The 14,132-nt window shown below is 40.9% G+C and overlaps 1 protein-coding gene across 1 annotated transcript in view; it reads left to right on the top strand.

Annotated features, from left to right (window-relative positions):
• Positions 1–14,132, top strand: part of REPS2 (RALBP1 associated Eps domain containing 2) — a 98,654-nt gene that overhangs the window by 58,252 nt on the left and 26,270 nt on the right. Inside the window, exons 12-13 of the mRNA XM_035334034.1 lie at positions 841–883; positions 3,413–3,549. Of these exons, the coding sequence (XP_035189925.1) occupies positions 841–883; positions 3,413–3,549 (180 nt within the window). The remainder of the gene's footprint in view (positions 1–840; positions 884–3,412; positions 3,550–14,132) is intronic.

Genomic DNA, 14,132 nt, shown 5'->3' with positions numbered 1-14,132 from the left:
AAGTGTTTGGGCAACGCTCTCAGACACATGGTCTGATTTTTTTGGTGGTCCTTTGGGGACCCAGGAGTAGGATTTGATGATTCTTGTGGGTCCCTCCCAACTCAGATATTCTGATTCCATGAACAGCCAAGTCTGTGTAAACCAAGGAACAGCTTTGAGGAATAACCCAGAGAAAGTAATTCAGCACTGTTGTTTTCCTATCACGTAGAACCTGATGGAGGTGGCAGGATATGAAGAATTCAGCCAAGTAAAATAAACAGATATTTACATTGATATTTTATTATTATTATTATTATTTTTACCAACACTTAGCCTGGAAAACTTTCTACCTTAAAATATTATTCTTCCCCAATGTCAAAGTAACCTCAATGTAATGTGTTAAAAAATTTTATGGGTGGCAAGAACATGGTCTTCTATACTAATTAGCTAAAGTATTTAGGGAGGACATAAACCTTTGTGATTTGGGATGCAGGACAACAAATAGATGTCTGGACCAGGAGAAAAGTGTTTTCTATGGATAGCTTTTGCTATTTCTGTGTTGCTTTCCATCACTCCTTTGCCATGACAGCATCAGACCTTTTGCTTTCCCTGATTTGTGTTAACCAAAGTAGAAGGTGAGGTTTTGACTACATTTGAGCTTTTGAATTTTTGGGGCATTTACACAGTACAGAAAGGAAGGGGAAGGAGAAGTGAAAACAAATCCTCATTGCTCATGTGGGATGATCAAGCTCTCACATCCACATTTGCCACGCTCCCAGTTTTAATAAACACTGCTCCCACAACTCTTATTTAGCATGATATGTTTTAGCTGGTGATTTTTTTTTTTTTTTTCTCTTTCAGCTCCTCAGGAACCTAATGCACTTAAAGCCAGACCGAGATCCAGGTACCACTTTCATTTCTGTTTCGGGATAAGACGTACATTCCTCTGATGTTAGATGTGATAACTGGTGTCGCAGTGTTTTACTGGTGCCGGGCTGAGAGATCTACCTGGCGGGATCTGTAAGCTCGGGACACCCCAGGAGCACTGCCTAGCACCCTGCAGTCTCGGGTCACAAGGTGCTGGCACTTTTGCCCATCTGCCCATCCCCGCTGCCTCCTCAGGGTGGTGTTGCTGTTGGAATCAGGGCAGTGGCTGCGTACGGAGGGAGATGCCTCATGCTCCCGCTGCAGCAGCCACAGCTCAGCTCTCAGGTGTGGGTGAGTGCATCCTTTTGTTGGTGGGTGTGTGTGACTGTGGCTGGTTGGTTGTGGTGGAAGAGCCTTATGGGCTCACGCTGCTGCGTGAGGGAAATGGCACCTGCTGAATATTGAAGGAAGAGGGAGACCTGTGCAAAGAAATACTGTGTATAAAAGTATTATTTTATGTATAAAGTATATGCTATGTATTGGTTTTGTCTCTTCTGTTGTACAGCCATATCATTCATTCACCTTAAAGCTTTTATTTTTTTGAGCTGGCCAGGGGAGCTTAATTTCTTTTTCTTAGGCAATGAGAGTACAGCAAGAGCTCCCTCCCTCTAAGCTTGTCAAAAGCTGCTAATAAGAGAGGATGAGCAATCCACATAATGAATGAAGGTGGAAATCCCCTGTTCTTGGGACCCACATCCAGAAAGGCTGAACTGCCTTGTCTGTCATTTTTCTGCTGCTAGCCAAAGCTTTTTTTGTTGTCCCACTGTTTTAAATTCTCTTGCTGTGTTACAGAATCGTGAAGTATAAATATGCAAAAAATACGTAAAAATATTTTATGTAAGACACACACAAAGATATTTTAAGCAAAAAAAAAATGCATAGAATAGCAAGCATTGTTTAAACATTTGAAAAAAGTCACTTGAATGTGATTACTGTGTCACACATGACTGTCTCACATGTGACTGTATCTCACTGCTTCAATGCAGAAGTTGGGGCTAAAGTTCCCTAGGCACATCCCTGCACCCAGACCTTCAGCCTGGCACAGCCTGGAGGGCTCTACAGCCTCAGGGCTCTCTGTCTTCATGCGTGCCTCACTACCAGAGGCTATGATTTGAGTCTCTTACATCTCCCAGCTCAGGAGGCTGGCTTTCTAGTGTGAACTGTGCAGACTCTTAGCTGCTGACTCTTAGGTGCCCGGGTCTGCCTGTTGTAAGCAGCGATTCACTGTCACAGGGCTCTGTGTTGGCACTGCTGCAGCAGGCATATTTTTTCTAGTAGCCACTGCCTTATTCTTTCTTTAAAAAAACAAACACTCAAACTGTTAACGTTGTACAATTGTAAGGCAAGTAAAATATATACCACATATTAGGGAAAATAAAAGTATAAGAAAGTAAAAAATAGGCAAACAGAACCAACAAAAAACCATTCCCATTTATTTCAGAGGGGTTGGGTTAGGTCTTAAATGATAGGGCCATGGAATTCAAAGCTCTACCAAGACCGAAAAATTCAGCATCAGCAGAGGTTTTTGTGTGACATGTAAATTTTGAAGCAATTGTAGCTTTCACTCCTGTATTTATTAAAGTTTACATCAGAAATACAGGATCAGCATTGTCAAATGTCTGTCCCACTAAATAGCTGTGTTCTAACAACAGCCTGCTTGGCAAGAAAAGATCCGTTTCCCATTAGTGGGAGTTATTTCTGTTCTCCTCGAATGTGTTTTTGGTCTTGTCTGTCATGCATAATGTATTGCAGTAAGTATAACATCTCATGTTGTCAATGCTCATTTTGAACAGAGCTCTTGGTCTTGCAGAAAAAAACAGGTAACTGCAACAGCTGAAAAATATTGGACACTATTCAGCAAAATCAGAATTCTTAGCAAATGCACTGCACTGGGATTAGCGTGATATGGGCTCACCTGGGGTGTCCTAGAAAGGTGTACTGAGAGGTGTACTTGAGCAGTATGGGTTGCTTTGGATTCACTCAGTTTTTCAGTTTTTTGTTTGTTTGTTTGTTTGTTTGTTTCCAATTTGGCAACAGTTTGCTCTGAAAAATTCACTCTGGTAGTTCGAATATCACAGTTTACAAAATGTATACTTGCAAGAGGCAAGTTGAAGCTATACCTCTATAAACATTACCCTCATGGTTGTGAAAGGCAAGCAACAGGAGCTGTAAAGAGAATTATTTTTAACCTGTGTTTATTCAGAATAATTGCTGCAGTTATCCTAGTGGCAGCTAAAGTTACTCGGGAAGAGCATGAAACTGTGGTATAAAAGGCCTTAAAAAACATTAGCCCTGTAAGTGTGACCCGTTCATTTACCCAGACACCTAGTTCCCTCTGTTGCCAGATAAATCTGCCCCCTTACAAGGGGAACTTGTAGTCAGTGGGGTGAGGGATTTCCACCATGAACTTGAGTTCTGGTCAGTGTATTTTTAGATTCTGTTCACTGTAGTTAAGAAGAATTTCTGAAATAAACTATTTTCTGCTTTTAAATCTTTTCTTCCTTAGGTCTTATTCTAGCACATCAATAGAAGATGCCATGAAAAAGGGAGAAGAGCCCCCTACTCCACCTCCAAGGCCACAGAAATCACATTCCAGAGCTTCATCTTTGGATCTGAACAAAATATTTCAACAAAACTCACAAGGTAGTTTGCTTTCTTTCCTTCTTTTGAGACCATTTAGGTTAGCTGAGTATTTGGCAAATTGATCTGCTTGCATGAATGCTTGACAACATGTGCATATGCTTGTCTGTGCTATAGACAGTAATATACTATGGAACAGAAGAAGTTGCACTTTATTGCATTACATCACCAGTGAGGGGAAAATCACTCTGTTGCCATAATTAAGGTGATTATAATGTTTTCTGGCACAATAACAGGAAGCCTAACATACGGTAGTCTGTCATCACTGATTGTTTATAACTAGTCTTGCTGTTTAAACGGTTCTCATCAGTAACTACAATACATTTGATTTTTATTACTATTTAATTTTCTGTAGTTCAGAAGCAGGAAGAAAATCCTGAGTGTTTAAACGGGGAGAAAGTGTAATTTGTTTTCGATGTTAAGTCTTTCATATGCATGGGGGCAATCAGAAACCATTTTTTGACTTAAAAAAAAAAAAAGGGGGGGGTGGAATTTCTTGTGACATGGGTACAAGTTGAGGGGAGAGAAAGATACAGAATACTGGCTGGAGGGAAATGAAGGAAAACCATTCTCCAGTGCTTTAGCGTTGGAGCATTGCTTTTGTGTTGCACAGCGAGCGGTGGAAAGAGGAGCTGTTTGTTCAGGATAGCAGGCACCCAGCGTTGCTGTGCTCTGCCAGTGTCACTGAACCAGGCCAGAGGTTCATGCAGCGCACACCAATCATCTGATTCAAGGACTAGGTTAAACATGGTCATGTTTATGCTTCAGAGGAACGCCAAGGTCTGACTGTGTCAAGGAATGTTTTAACTGGGTTCTCTTATGTGGTTGTTGGAGTTGAAAGAGTTTCACCTCTTGCTATAGAAGACATTCTTTTGTGCAAACAAACAACAGGCAGAATTCAAGAGCCCCCTTATATATGCTGAACCCTGAAACTCACTAGGAATAAACAAATTTTGTTTTTTTCCTTACACAGAGAAGCAATTCTCAATCTTTGACTGTGGTTCCTGTGCAGGGATCTATTGCCCCCAATTATGATTCCATCAACATCAAAAAGAAAACAAATGGAGCCAAGTACACATTTCCAAAGGCAGCAAATCTTCTCAGAATCCAGATAAAAAGCATAACTGGAAAGAAATAAACTTGGATTTAAGTTTCTCTTGGAACACGAATGAAAGGAGAATGTAAATTTTCAAAGAAATCATTCTGTGAATGAAAAGTAACATCTTGCTTTGAAATGGATCTTCTCGAAAGTCACCGTTACTTTTGTTGTAAAGTAAATACTTCTGGGCAACTTAACAAACTGAAAGTGTTATAAAATATGAGTGACAGAGAAAGGATAATTCATCGATACATTTTGTAGGACTTCATCACTGGAAATGGGACAAGTAATAGGGCATAGACAAATGCTCATTTGGGAACCAGGAAAAAAGAAAATAAAGTGCTTTCATTACTCTAAAACTATTCATCATACTCAGCTCAAAATTACAGATATTTACAGCTGGATGAGAATTGGCTCTAGGTTGACTAAACCTGAAATACTGTGTGCTACCAAATTGCAGAAATGTGAAAGGTCTCCCAGAGGTTCAGCTTCCTTCTTTGCCTGCAGGGTCTTGGCCTACAATTTTCTGCTCTCTTGAATGTGCCCTGGTGGCAATACTAAATGTTTGGGGTGGTCTTCTTTCAATCTCTTCTAATGGAGCTCTTCTATTTTGTATCAAAAATGTAAATACTCATTGTGGAGGAATAAGGAGAAATTTATATAGCCTTAGAGGATTTAAGGAAGAATTTCTTAAACAATTTGTAGCCTTCCACTAATAAGGGTTCCAGTTCAAAGTCTGCATCATCAGAAAGAGGAGGAATTAAATCAAGCCATCCCAGCGCCCCCAGGTACCACGGTGCATTTACCTTGCTTTTGTTTCATTAAAAATGTCTGCATTGGAAGTGCTATTTTCAGGTCTTTATTCTACAAAGAAATGTGAGCACGTTCTTTTCCATCATTAAGCCCCAAATGTTTGTTATTCTGTAATATCCTACTGATGATAAGACTTTATACAGCTGCTTTCTTTTCTTCTACTTCTCTTGTTTTCATCACCTCCTTTTTTTTTTTTTTTTTTTTCCATTCTTTCCCTGTTGGACTTGCTTTTCATGAGAAGTTTCAGTCTCATCATTTTGTGCATTCAGATACCTTTGTCATCTAAAGACAGTTCTTCCTCATGGGGTGGTCATTGTTTAATAGCCAAATACTCTAATGAGGTGCAATTTCTAAAAAGAGAGTTCGCAAGAGAGCAGAGAAATTGAGAGCTGTCACCTTAAACCAAAGAGCCCTGGAAAAGCAAGTGAGTGTGCACGCTCGTGTCAAGTAAATTGCTGACACTTGTGTAATAACGAGCTGTATTCTTATTTCTGCTGACAGTATAAAGCATGAATTTAGAATAGTTCCCATCTGCAATCAGAAGATACAATTATATAGATCATGTGGTGGCAATGTACTATTTAGGTTTCTTGGTGATTGGGATAATATACCCTGGCATAAATATCGAACCTGATGAGTGTTTATCTGCAGGCTAGTTAATTACCTTCTGTCCTAATCTACTCTTGACTGACTTTTTGCTTCATGTTTTCTATCTGCTTTCCTTCCTTCCTAGGTTTTAAAAAATAGTCTCATTGTTAAAGCTGAGCCACAAAAATGAGCAGCTGGAGCGGCCATCCCTTCTAGCACCTCTACTACCACTGTGTTGCCTAGTGTCAGTACAGAAAAACAGACAGTACAATTGGCCGCTTTAACAGCTTTCAGGGTACATCCTATGTGATTAGAATAATTCTGTTCTGGTACACTGTTTTTTGTCCTATTAATTCTTGTTCAGAAATAATCACAATCGTGTGAGTTTGGTGAATAATCTGCTCTGGCAAGAGTGCTCAGTGGTATTATGTTCTGCTTTCAGTTCTTCATTGGTCATGTTGATCTATAGGTATCATGCCTTTAATTGTAAAGGCATCAGTGGTTTGGAGCATTTTTGGGTGTATTTCATTTTTAAAGGGCAGAAGAAGAAAAATCTCCTTTCTTCAGGTAAATTCGGCCAGTGACTGTGGAGCATCATGCCTATTGCCAACTGCTTTTCCTCCCCCAAACGGTCCTGGGATACCCCTGTTTTTTGCTTAGCTTTGAAGGGTGATGCATTTTTTTCTCAAGCCTTACACAAACAAGTTGCCTCAGTGAAAGTTTCATTGTCTTGAGGCAGAGTATTTCTAAAACCCCACTAGTCCCTGAAAAGTTTTTCCCAGTATCCATGAACGAGGCTGTTAGTGAATTTAACTAGGACAAAATCACTGTATACCAGCCCATCCTGTGAATGCATGAGAATTTCTGTTAAGACTCATTAAGAGAGGGAAATTTTCTATTTTTTTTTTATCATGTAGTCTCTGTGTTAGCATCTGACAAAAATTTAGCACAGCTAGATTCTCAGTGTATTTCTTCTTGTTGAATATATAATCTCTGGCATTTGTCCTACGTACACATGAAGAAAATATTTGGCTGGGTTTTATGCATTCCTGGAAAGACAACAGCAGGTTTTAAGTACAAAAAAACCCGTCAGTTTAAATACGTGCATGACCTGGTTTACATCTTCATTTCTCCTCTAGCCTGCTGTCGAGCCAGATACAAGCCGAGAGGTCCTAGCGTGAGCGCTGAGAGCTTGTGGCCGACAAAGCTTTTCTGCACTGTTCACAGAGGTGTTTGCAGAATTAGCTCCTCTCGGGGCTCCTTGGGCCCCCTGCTGCCTGTCCCACCATTGGGGTAAGGGATCAGGCACTGAGGGAAGCCAGCATTGCCGCAGAGAGGTGCCTGTGGGGTGTGCCACACAGCCACGCTTCGCCCTCTCCGGCAGCAGAAAGCCAGGGTCTGCCTCGGGGGAAGAGGGGCTGGGGCAAGTCTCAGCTTTACGATTAAAACCAAAAATGCACCCACTGTCTTCAGGCATTTTGCTCAATTACATTTTCTGCCCATGACAACTAGTAAATAATTTAGTTCTGGGTGGTGACAGCAGTCTGGGGCTTGTTATGTTGACATTGATGCCTCTGAAATAGAGTTAAATAGAGTTAATAGAGTTAAATATATCTAGTGTGGAAAACACTTAGTTCCATTCCTGAATTTCATAACTTCTTTTAATTAACAGTCCTGTAGAACAAAAGATACGTGTTTGGAAAAGAGGATTTGCTTTGATGAAACAACATAGTTGTCATAGGCAGCGTAGTTTCACGTTGATGTGGAAGCAGACTGAATGTCTCTCTGTAATTCTTCAAAACAGCCCTGTAACTATTTACAAATGAGTTCTAGACTGAATTTTTTCAGTGCTTGTCTACTTATGAACCTCATCTCCTGCTGAGGCTGCCCCTGCAGTGAGGAACACGTGCAGCACAGGCACCGTTTCATACGCGGGCGGGCGTGTAAGCAAACACTCAGTGTAACTTGGGTTCGCTCCACAGGGGATGTGGGTTTCAGCCTGTAACATAGGGCTAGTACATTTATTTCTTTATCTCTTTGACCATGTGAGATGTTCAGTACCACACGTGCTTAGTAAAGAGGGAACACTCTAGTGTATGAAAAAAGTCCTTTTTTGATACCTTTGAAGAGCAAGGGTAATGGAAGTCTTTGATGCTTCCATTACTTCATCGAGTGCTCTTTATTTCATTCAACTAGCACAACCTTTCCTTGAATGTATGGCCTTGGGGTGTTTATTTGCCAAGTGTGGAGATTGCTGAAGAGCAGGAATCTGTTGAGATGTTTTTCATATTTGCCCAACCACAGACAACTTTTGTTTATTTCTGTATGGTTTTAGTCCAGGTATTGAATAAAATAGTTCTGTAACTGTGTAGGAGAGAGGATGTGGAGAACTAAAATGTTGCTGCACTGTTATACACGTTTTTATAGAATCTGATCCAAATAGTTACCCAAATACTGTTTTCAGCTGTTTGCAGCTACATCATATTTCTAGCTCAGGGAGCAAATGCAGGTGACTTTCTCTTTTGGGCACATGGAACTGGGTACTAAAACACCTGCCAAAGTGAACATAGGTAGGTATGGTTATTGCATTGTCTTCTGTATTATTTATTATAATTGGTATTTTTTAGGAAATATCTGTATCTATTAAGGTTAGCTATCTGTAAGTCTTAGCTACCAAAGATAAGCTTTTAAGGAATTAAGGAGTCATGTTGTTTGTGTTACCATAAATAACAATTTCCCAATTAACTTTTGGGTTCAAAGTTGAAGTGGCAACAGGGATCCAGAATAATAATGCACTTTTTAATGCTGAATTTAAATCACAGTGAAATTCATTAAGTAATTACTTGTGATGAGTCCTTCCTCTCATCACATTTGTATTGCTCTCTATTTAATAAAATCCAACTACTTTCTTGGGTAAAAAATAGAGCAGAATTTTATTCATGCTGTAGCATTGTGCTTGCATATTACTGTCTTGTGTTTGTTAATCAGTCCAAAAGATTAAATTAGGAAGGTGACAATTCTGGGCGACCTTTATTTTAGCAGAGCAATAATACCTACAATCATCTGCATAATATTCCCTTTTGCTGAATACTGTTTGCACAGTATACAAGAGTTCTGATGTCAACTTTATAGTTAAGAGTGCAGAGTCCAGTTAACATGTTCAGTTGTAAGGGTCGTAACAATTAAAATTTAAATTAAAAAAAAAACGTCTTTTACACTTAAACCAAAGCATAGAGAACCCCAAATCGAGCTGATATTCATACTACTTTTTCTCAGCCACTGAACTACTGCAAAGAAAATATTGTGAAATGCTTTCCTAACATAAATGTTGCTTTTTTTTTTTTTTTTTTAAAAAAAAAAAAGCAGAGGATAGCTTTTTTATTTTGGTAAGCAGCTCCTGGTCTGTCACTGAAGTTGCTGTTTCCTTGCAGTCCTCTTCCCTTTAAGAATATATGTGTCACTGAACTGAGCTTATTATAAATAAAATATGAAAGTTGTCCTCTGATTTGCATGGAAGAGTTTTATGCCTTTCAGCCTTTTAGAATTTTTTATGAAGGATACATGTGTTTACAGCTATGTAGCTAATTTCTTTGTCCAGATGGACAAGGACATAATCAAGATTGAACAGGCTGAAGAAAATAGTGAGGACATAAATGGATGAATGGTTATTAAATGATAGGAATCTGATGGGGTAAGGTATTTCAGCGTCTCTAGGTATTTAGATTTCTACATTTATCTCTAAGGGCTTAGCCCAGAGAGTACTTTTGTGCAAAATGGGGTAAATCTTGTTGGCTTTTCAAGTCTGTTTCTTGACAGTTTGTGTAAATTGAACTTCTACATGACATTCTCCATTTTTCTAATCGTAGCACTTGCATTTCTAGAATTGAGGAAAGGTTTGTGCTGTTTTCATTCTGTTGCGGGTTATCAAAAATATGAAATACTTTTATGAAGTTCTAATACCCAAAACTCTTTTCTAGTGGAAGTTGTTAAAGTTGAAAAGTTCTTGACTGCCCTACCAGCCCCAGTGACCTTGGCTGACCTATTTTCATGGTCTTGTTTGGCGTACTATATCCCATGGGGAAAAAAAAGAGAAAAAAAAAAAAAAAGAAAAAAAAAAAGTTGGTCCATCCTAGAAGAGCTCAACGTCTAGGTAAAACAGTTTTGCAGGAAATGATGTCTTGTTGCTCTTGTGGACAAGGGGGGCAAGTTGCCTCCCTTGCGAGGAAGACTGCAGATGCAGATACTGCCAGAGGGATGGGGATGGCAGGTGGCAGCCCATTGCTTTTCCCAGCTCCCATGTGCCAGAGTTGATCTCTGTTGGACATGGTCACAGCCAGCAAGTGCAGGTGATGCCTCTCTGGGAGCATCCAGAAGTCCCACTGGAAACCCTCGGGGTGAGAAACTGTCAGCATGGATCTGTCAGAGCTCGGTGGAGGGACTCTGCCTCCCTGTGGGTGGAGAATGAAGCTAAACGTGACGGGAGAGAGCAAAAGCATGAATAGTTCTGTTCATGGAGCAGGAGGGAGGGAGAAGCAGTCTCCAGATAGAAGCACACAGAAAAGGAAAGGGTAGAGAAACCAGAAAGTGAAATGGTTTAGGGGGAAGATGAGGGACTGGAAGGTAAAAATACAGAGGTTGTGGATATATGACAACAGAAGATGGGATGCGTGTTTAAAAAAAAATCTGCTTTACAGTGAAAACATGCTAAATTGCATAGATTGGGCATTAAAGAAAAAAGGCATCACAAAATCAATCAATCAAACAAAACAAAACAAAAAAACACCTTTAGTGTCGTCTTGCTTGTTTGATGTGAAAGTGGCCCATGAAACCTGTAAGGACAGCAGTGTCCTACAAGAAGTCGCACACCTGAGAGTTCATAGCGCAGAAGCAACAGTGCTTCATGGCTGGCTCTCTCTCTTTCTAATCACCTGGAAAGCACTTAGAAAGTTTTGCATGCAGTTGGGGTACAAGTGATGTTCAGTGTGTTTAGCATGTGAAACACCTGTAGCAGGAGTGTGTCTGTGACAGTATGTGTGTGGATCACTGGCTGTGGAAAACAAAGCTTTGTTGGTGAGCAGTTTCCCCAAACTAACTGAGAAGAGAGGTTTTAGCAGTCAAGCTCCAATTCTGGCATTGGCAATGCCTTCTACAATCTTTCTACAAACCTGATAACAAAATGACTATTAGGAATCTATTTTTTTTTTTTTTTTTTTTTTTTGCATTGCTGTTACACTCTGAAGATACCTTAGTGAGAATTATTAAAACAGATGCCTGGAATAAAGAAGGTATTTTGCATCGCCTTACTAGAATCCTTCACTAAATTTACATTCCTGGCTACAGCTCTAAGATTTTTTTTCCTGTTGCAGCTTTCTTAAGGCATATTAGTGGGAATTAACTTCTTCAAGAGATCTGATTTATTATTTCACAATCGCTGTGCTGAAGCATAGGAATGTAAATAAATGAAGGGTTGCAGAGAAGGATCCAAGTAGTCAAATTTCAGTGAGCAAGAGGACAGTTTATAAGACAGGTAAACAGGAATTGGGTTTCAAGCATAGACATGGAACTTTCCTCTGTGACCTGCCTTTGGTAACAGAAAAAGTATCCCAAACAAACTAGCCTCAGAATGGAAGGCCAAAATAGCCAGCTTCCCAAACTACCTAAGGCACTGAAGCAACTGGTGAGAACCCTTTCTTTTTCAGTATAATACTAGTAATTCATTCTTTTGGCTTATCTTTTTGGAACTGTTTCTATATTGCACATTTTGTTTCTTCACAAAATTAATTGGTCGTTCTTCTGTTAAACCTGATCTGGGAACTCAGCACTCTGAAGCAGCATAAGCTGGTGTGAACCTTTGATGCAGCCAGTCCCTCAATCCAGCAATGGTAGTCGTATTGTGGGCTGACCAGTAGCATCCACTTGAAAACTGCAATTTGTCCAGTTTTTCCACTGCCATGTGTAACAAAAGTGCTGAGGACTTGTCTTGTCCACCAGGGAGGCTGGAGGCAGAGTGGCTTGGCCAGATAGGATGGCATGGCCTGCTCTCAGAATGTGGAATTACATCCCGATGTTTGCTTGAAAATGTTTATCTAGCTTCAGATTGGAAAACCTGCTTTTTTATCTAGTGTGGTGTCCTGCTAGTGCTGTTAGACCTTTGCAATTGCCAAAATAGGGCAGGAAAATGGTCCTGGCAGCTTGCTGTGCTGATAGTCCACCATCAAGCGTAAACACACTAAGTAAAGAGCCGTGGTTATTGTCCTGAAAGCCTTATCGCTGCCTTAGTGGGAGTAGCTAGGGCGTGAAAATGCTATCATTTTCAGTAATACATGCAATGCAGACTCTGGATGTACTTAAATCTATTTTACTGGTACCTGAACAGTCCTTCCACCGTGCCATCTTTAAGATTTGCTTTACATTGCTCACTCTGGCGTGAATACCACCAAGCTGCACAGTAATGAGGCGACCTGTCTGAGAACTTGGACTGTGAATGCCCATCCATGGGTACCTCTTGCTCCCTACACCAGAGCGGTGTGCTCACCCAGCACAATTCCCTGCTTTTCTGTCATTGCTTATTTTGTTTGATGCGACGAGGCGTTTCAGAAACCTGGTGAAATGGGGCTTGTGCATCCCGCTCACAGCTTCCAGGCCTTTTTGATCCCATGACCATTGGTGGAATTGGCATGGGGAGCACAGCTGCTGCGGGGGCCCTGCTGCTTTCAGAGCAGCTGAAAGGAAGGATTACCACATTTTCCTGGTATAAGTTGTAGGGAAATACATAAGGACAGCAACAAACCAAGCGTGGATAACTGTATGAAGGGAAATTACTCTGTCTTACCCTGTGGTCCCTTTGTGCATGCCCACATCCTCCCAGTTCTCTCTGCTTTTGTGCAATGTGTGAAGACGTTTTCAAAGAGCGATGGTATGCAGTTTACCCAAACTCTGGGCCATGCACCTGAAAAAATGACATCTGTCTGTTTGCTGCTCAATCCCAAGTCACTTTGCTTTCATTTCAGGAACAGACCTCCCCCTCTGTTTATGTTTGCTTTCAAAGCTATTGTGGTACCATCACTAACAGCAAGAACCAATCTGTGTGGGACGGTCTCCCAGGAGGGGAGGCATTATGAAGTAGCCTAACAGTACAAGTCACCTGCTGATACACATAAAAATGTATGAGTGTCTCTGAATATTGCCCTTTTTTAGAGTAGTGATACTAGAGAAGGCTGAAGCCTGTATCATCTGTCAGTAATTCTTTTTTTCATTGCCCCGTGGGGAAAAAGTGACTTTTTTTGTAAGTTGCTATTAGTCCTCAAAAGTCAACCAACTTGGTCTTGTCTAGCAATTGTGCTCACATAAGCATCATTTCCTTCTAACAACAGGCCAAAGATGTTCTGCAACAGCACGAATTTTATGAATATTTCATGAGTAGCTTAAGTTAGAATTTGCAGGATTAAAAAGAGGAAACTGGGTCAAATGCTCGTGGTGTAAGCATCTAACTTCTTTAATGCTAAATTAATGTATGTCCTATTTTGAAAGCTAAAGATATTTTTTAATTCGACCATCTACAGAAAAAAATATTTTTCCCTTTGGAATTTTGTTGGGAGCAAATCCCAGGAGTCTTTTGGGGCTCCATAGTGTGGGGCTTTGTAGCCACGTCAGGATGTGCTTTTCTAGCCAAACCAGCACCTCTCTGCATAAAGAATTCCCTGCTGCTTTTCTAGGTATACCAGTGTGCTGGAAGAGCTGGGGAGCAGGCCAGTAGGTGCCGTATCTGTAGAGCTGTGCACAAGTTCGGGCCATTTCTCAATGGACACAGCTCCTGTAGTACTGCTTTTGAGGGCCTGCTGAAGCGTAAGCCAGCAAATACAAAAAGAAGGGCTCTGAAGGGGGCTGTGTATGTGCAGCAGGCCCAGAGCAGCAGCTGGGGTCAGGGCCTGGGGTTGTTCTGCCTTTCAGCCCCTCGTGCTCGTGGCTGCAGCACACTCCATAGCATCATGCTCGGGCTCAGCAGGAGGTGTGCGTGGCTTGTGCTCCCTGCCTCAGCCACGACACTGGAGCTGTTGGGCGAGCAGAGATCATCTCCTCGCAACGA

The sequence above is a fragment of the Oxyura jamaicensis genome, chromosome 1, assembly GCF_011077185.1.
Source record: "Oxyura jamaicensis isolate SHBP4307 breed ruddy duck chromosome 1, BPBGC_Ojam_1.0, whole genome shotgun sequence".
In the NCBI taxonomy this organism is placed as follows: Eukaryota; Metazoa; Chordata; class Aves; order Anseriformes; family Anatidae; genus Oxyura; species Oxyura jamaicensis.
This window is presented reverse-complemented; position numbering and strand designations above follow the sequence as displayed.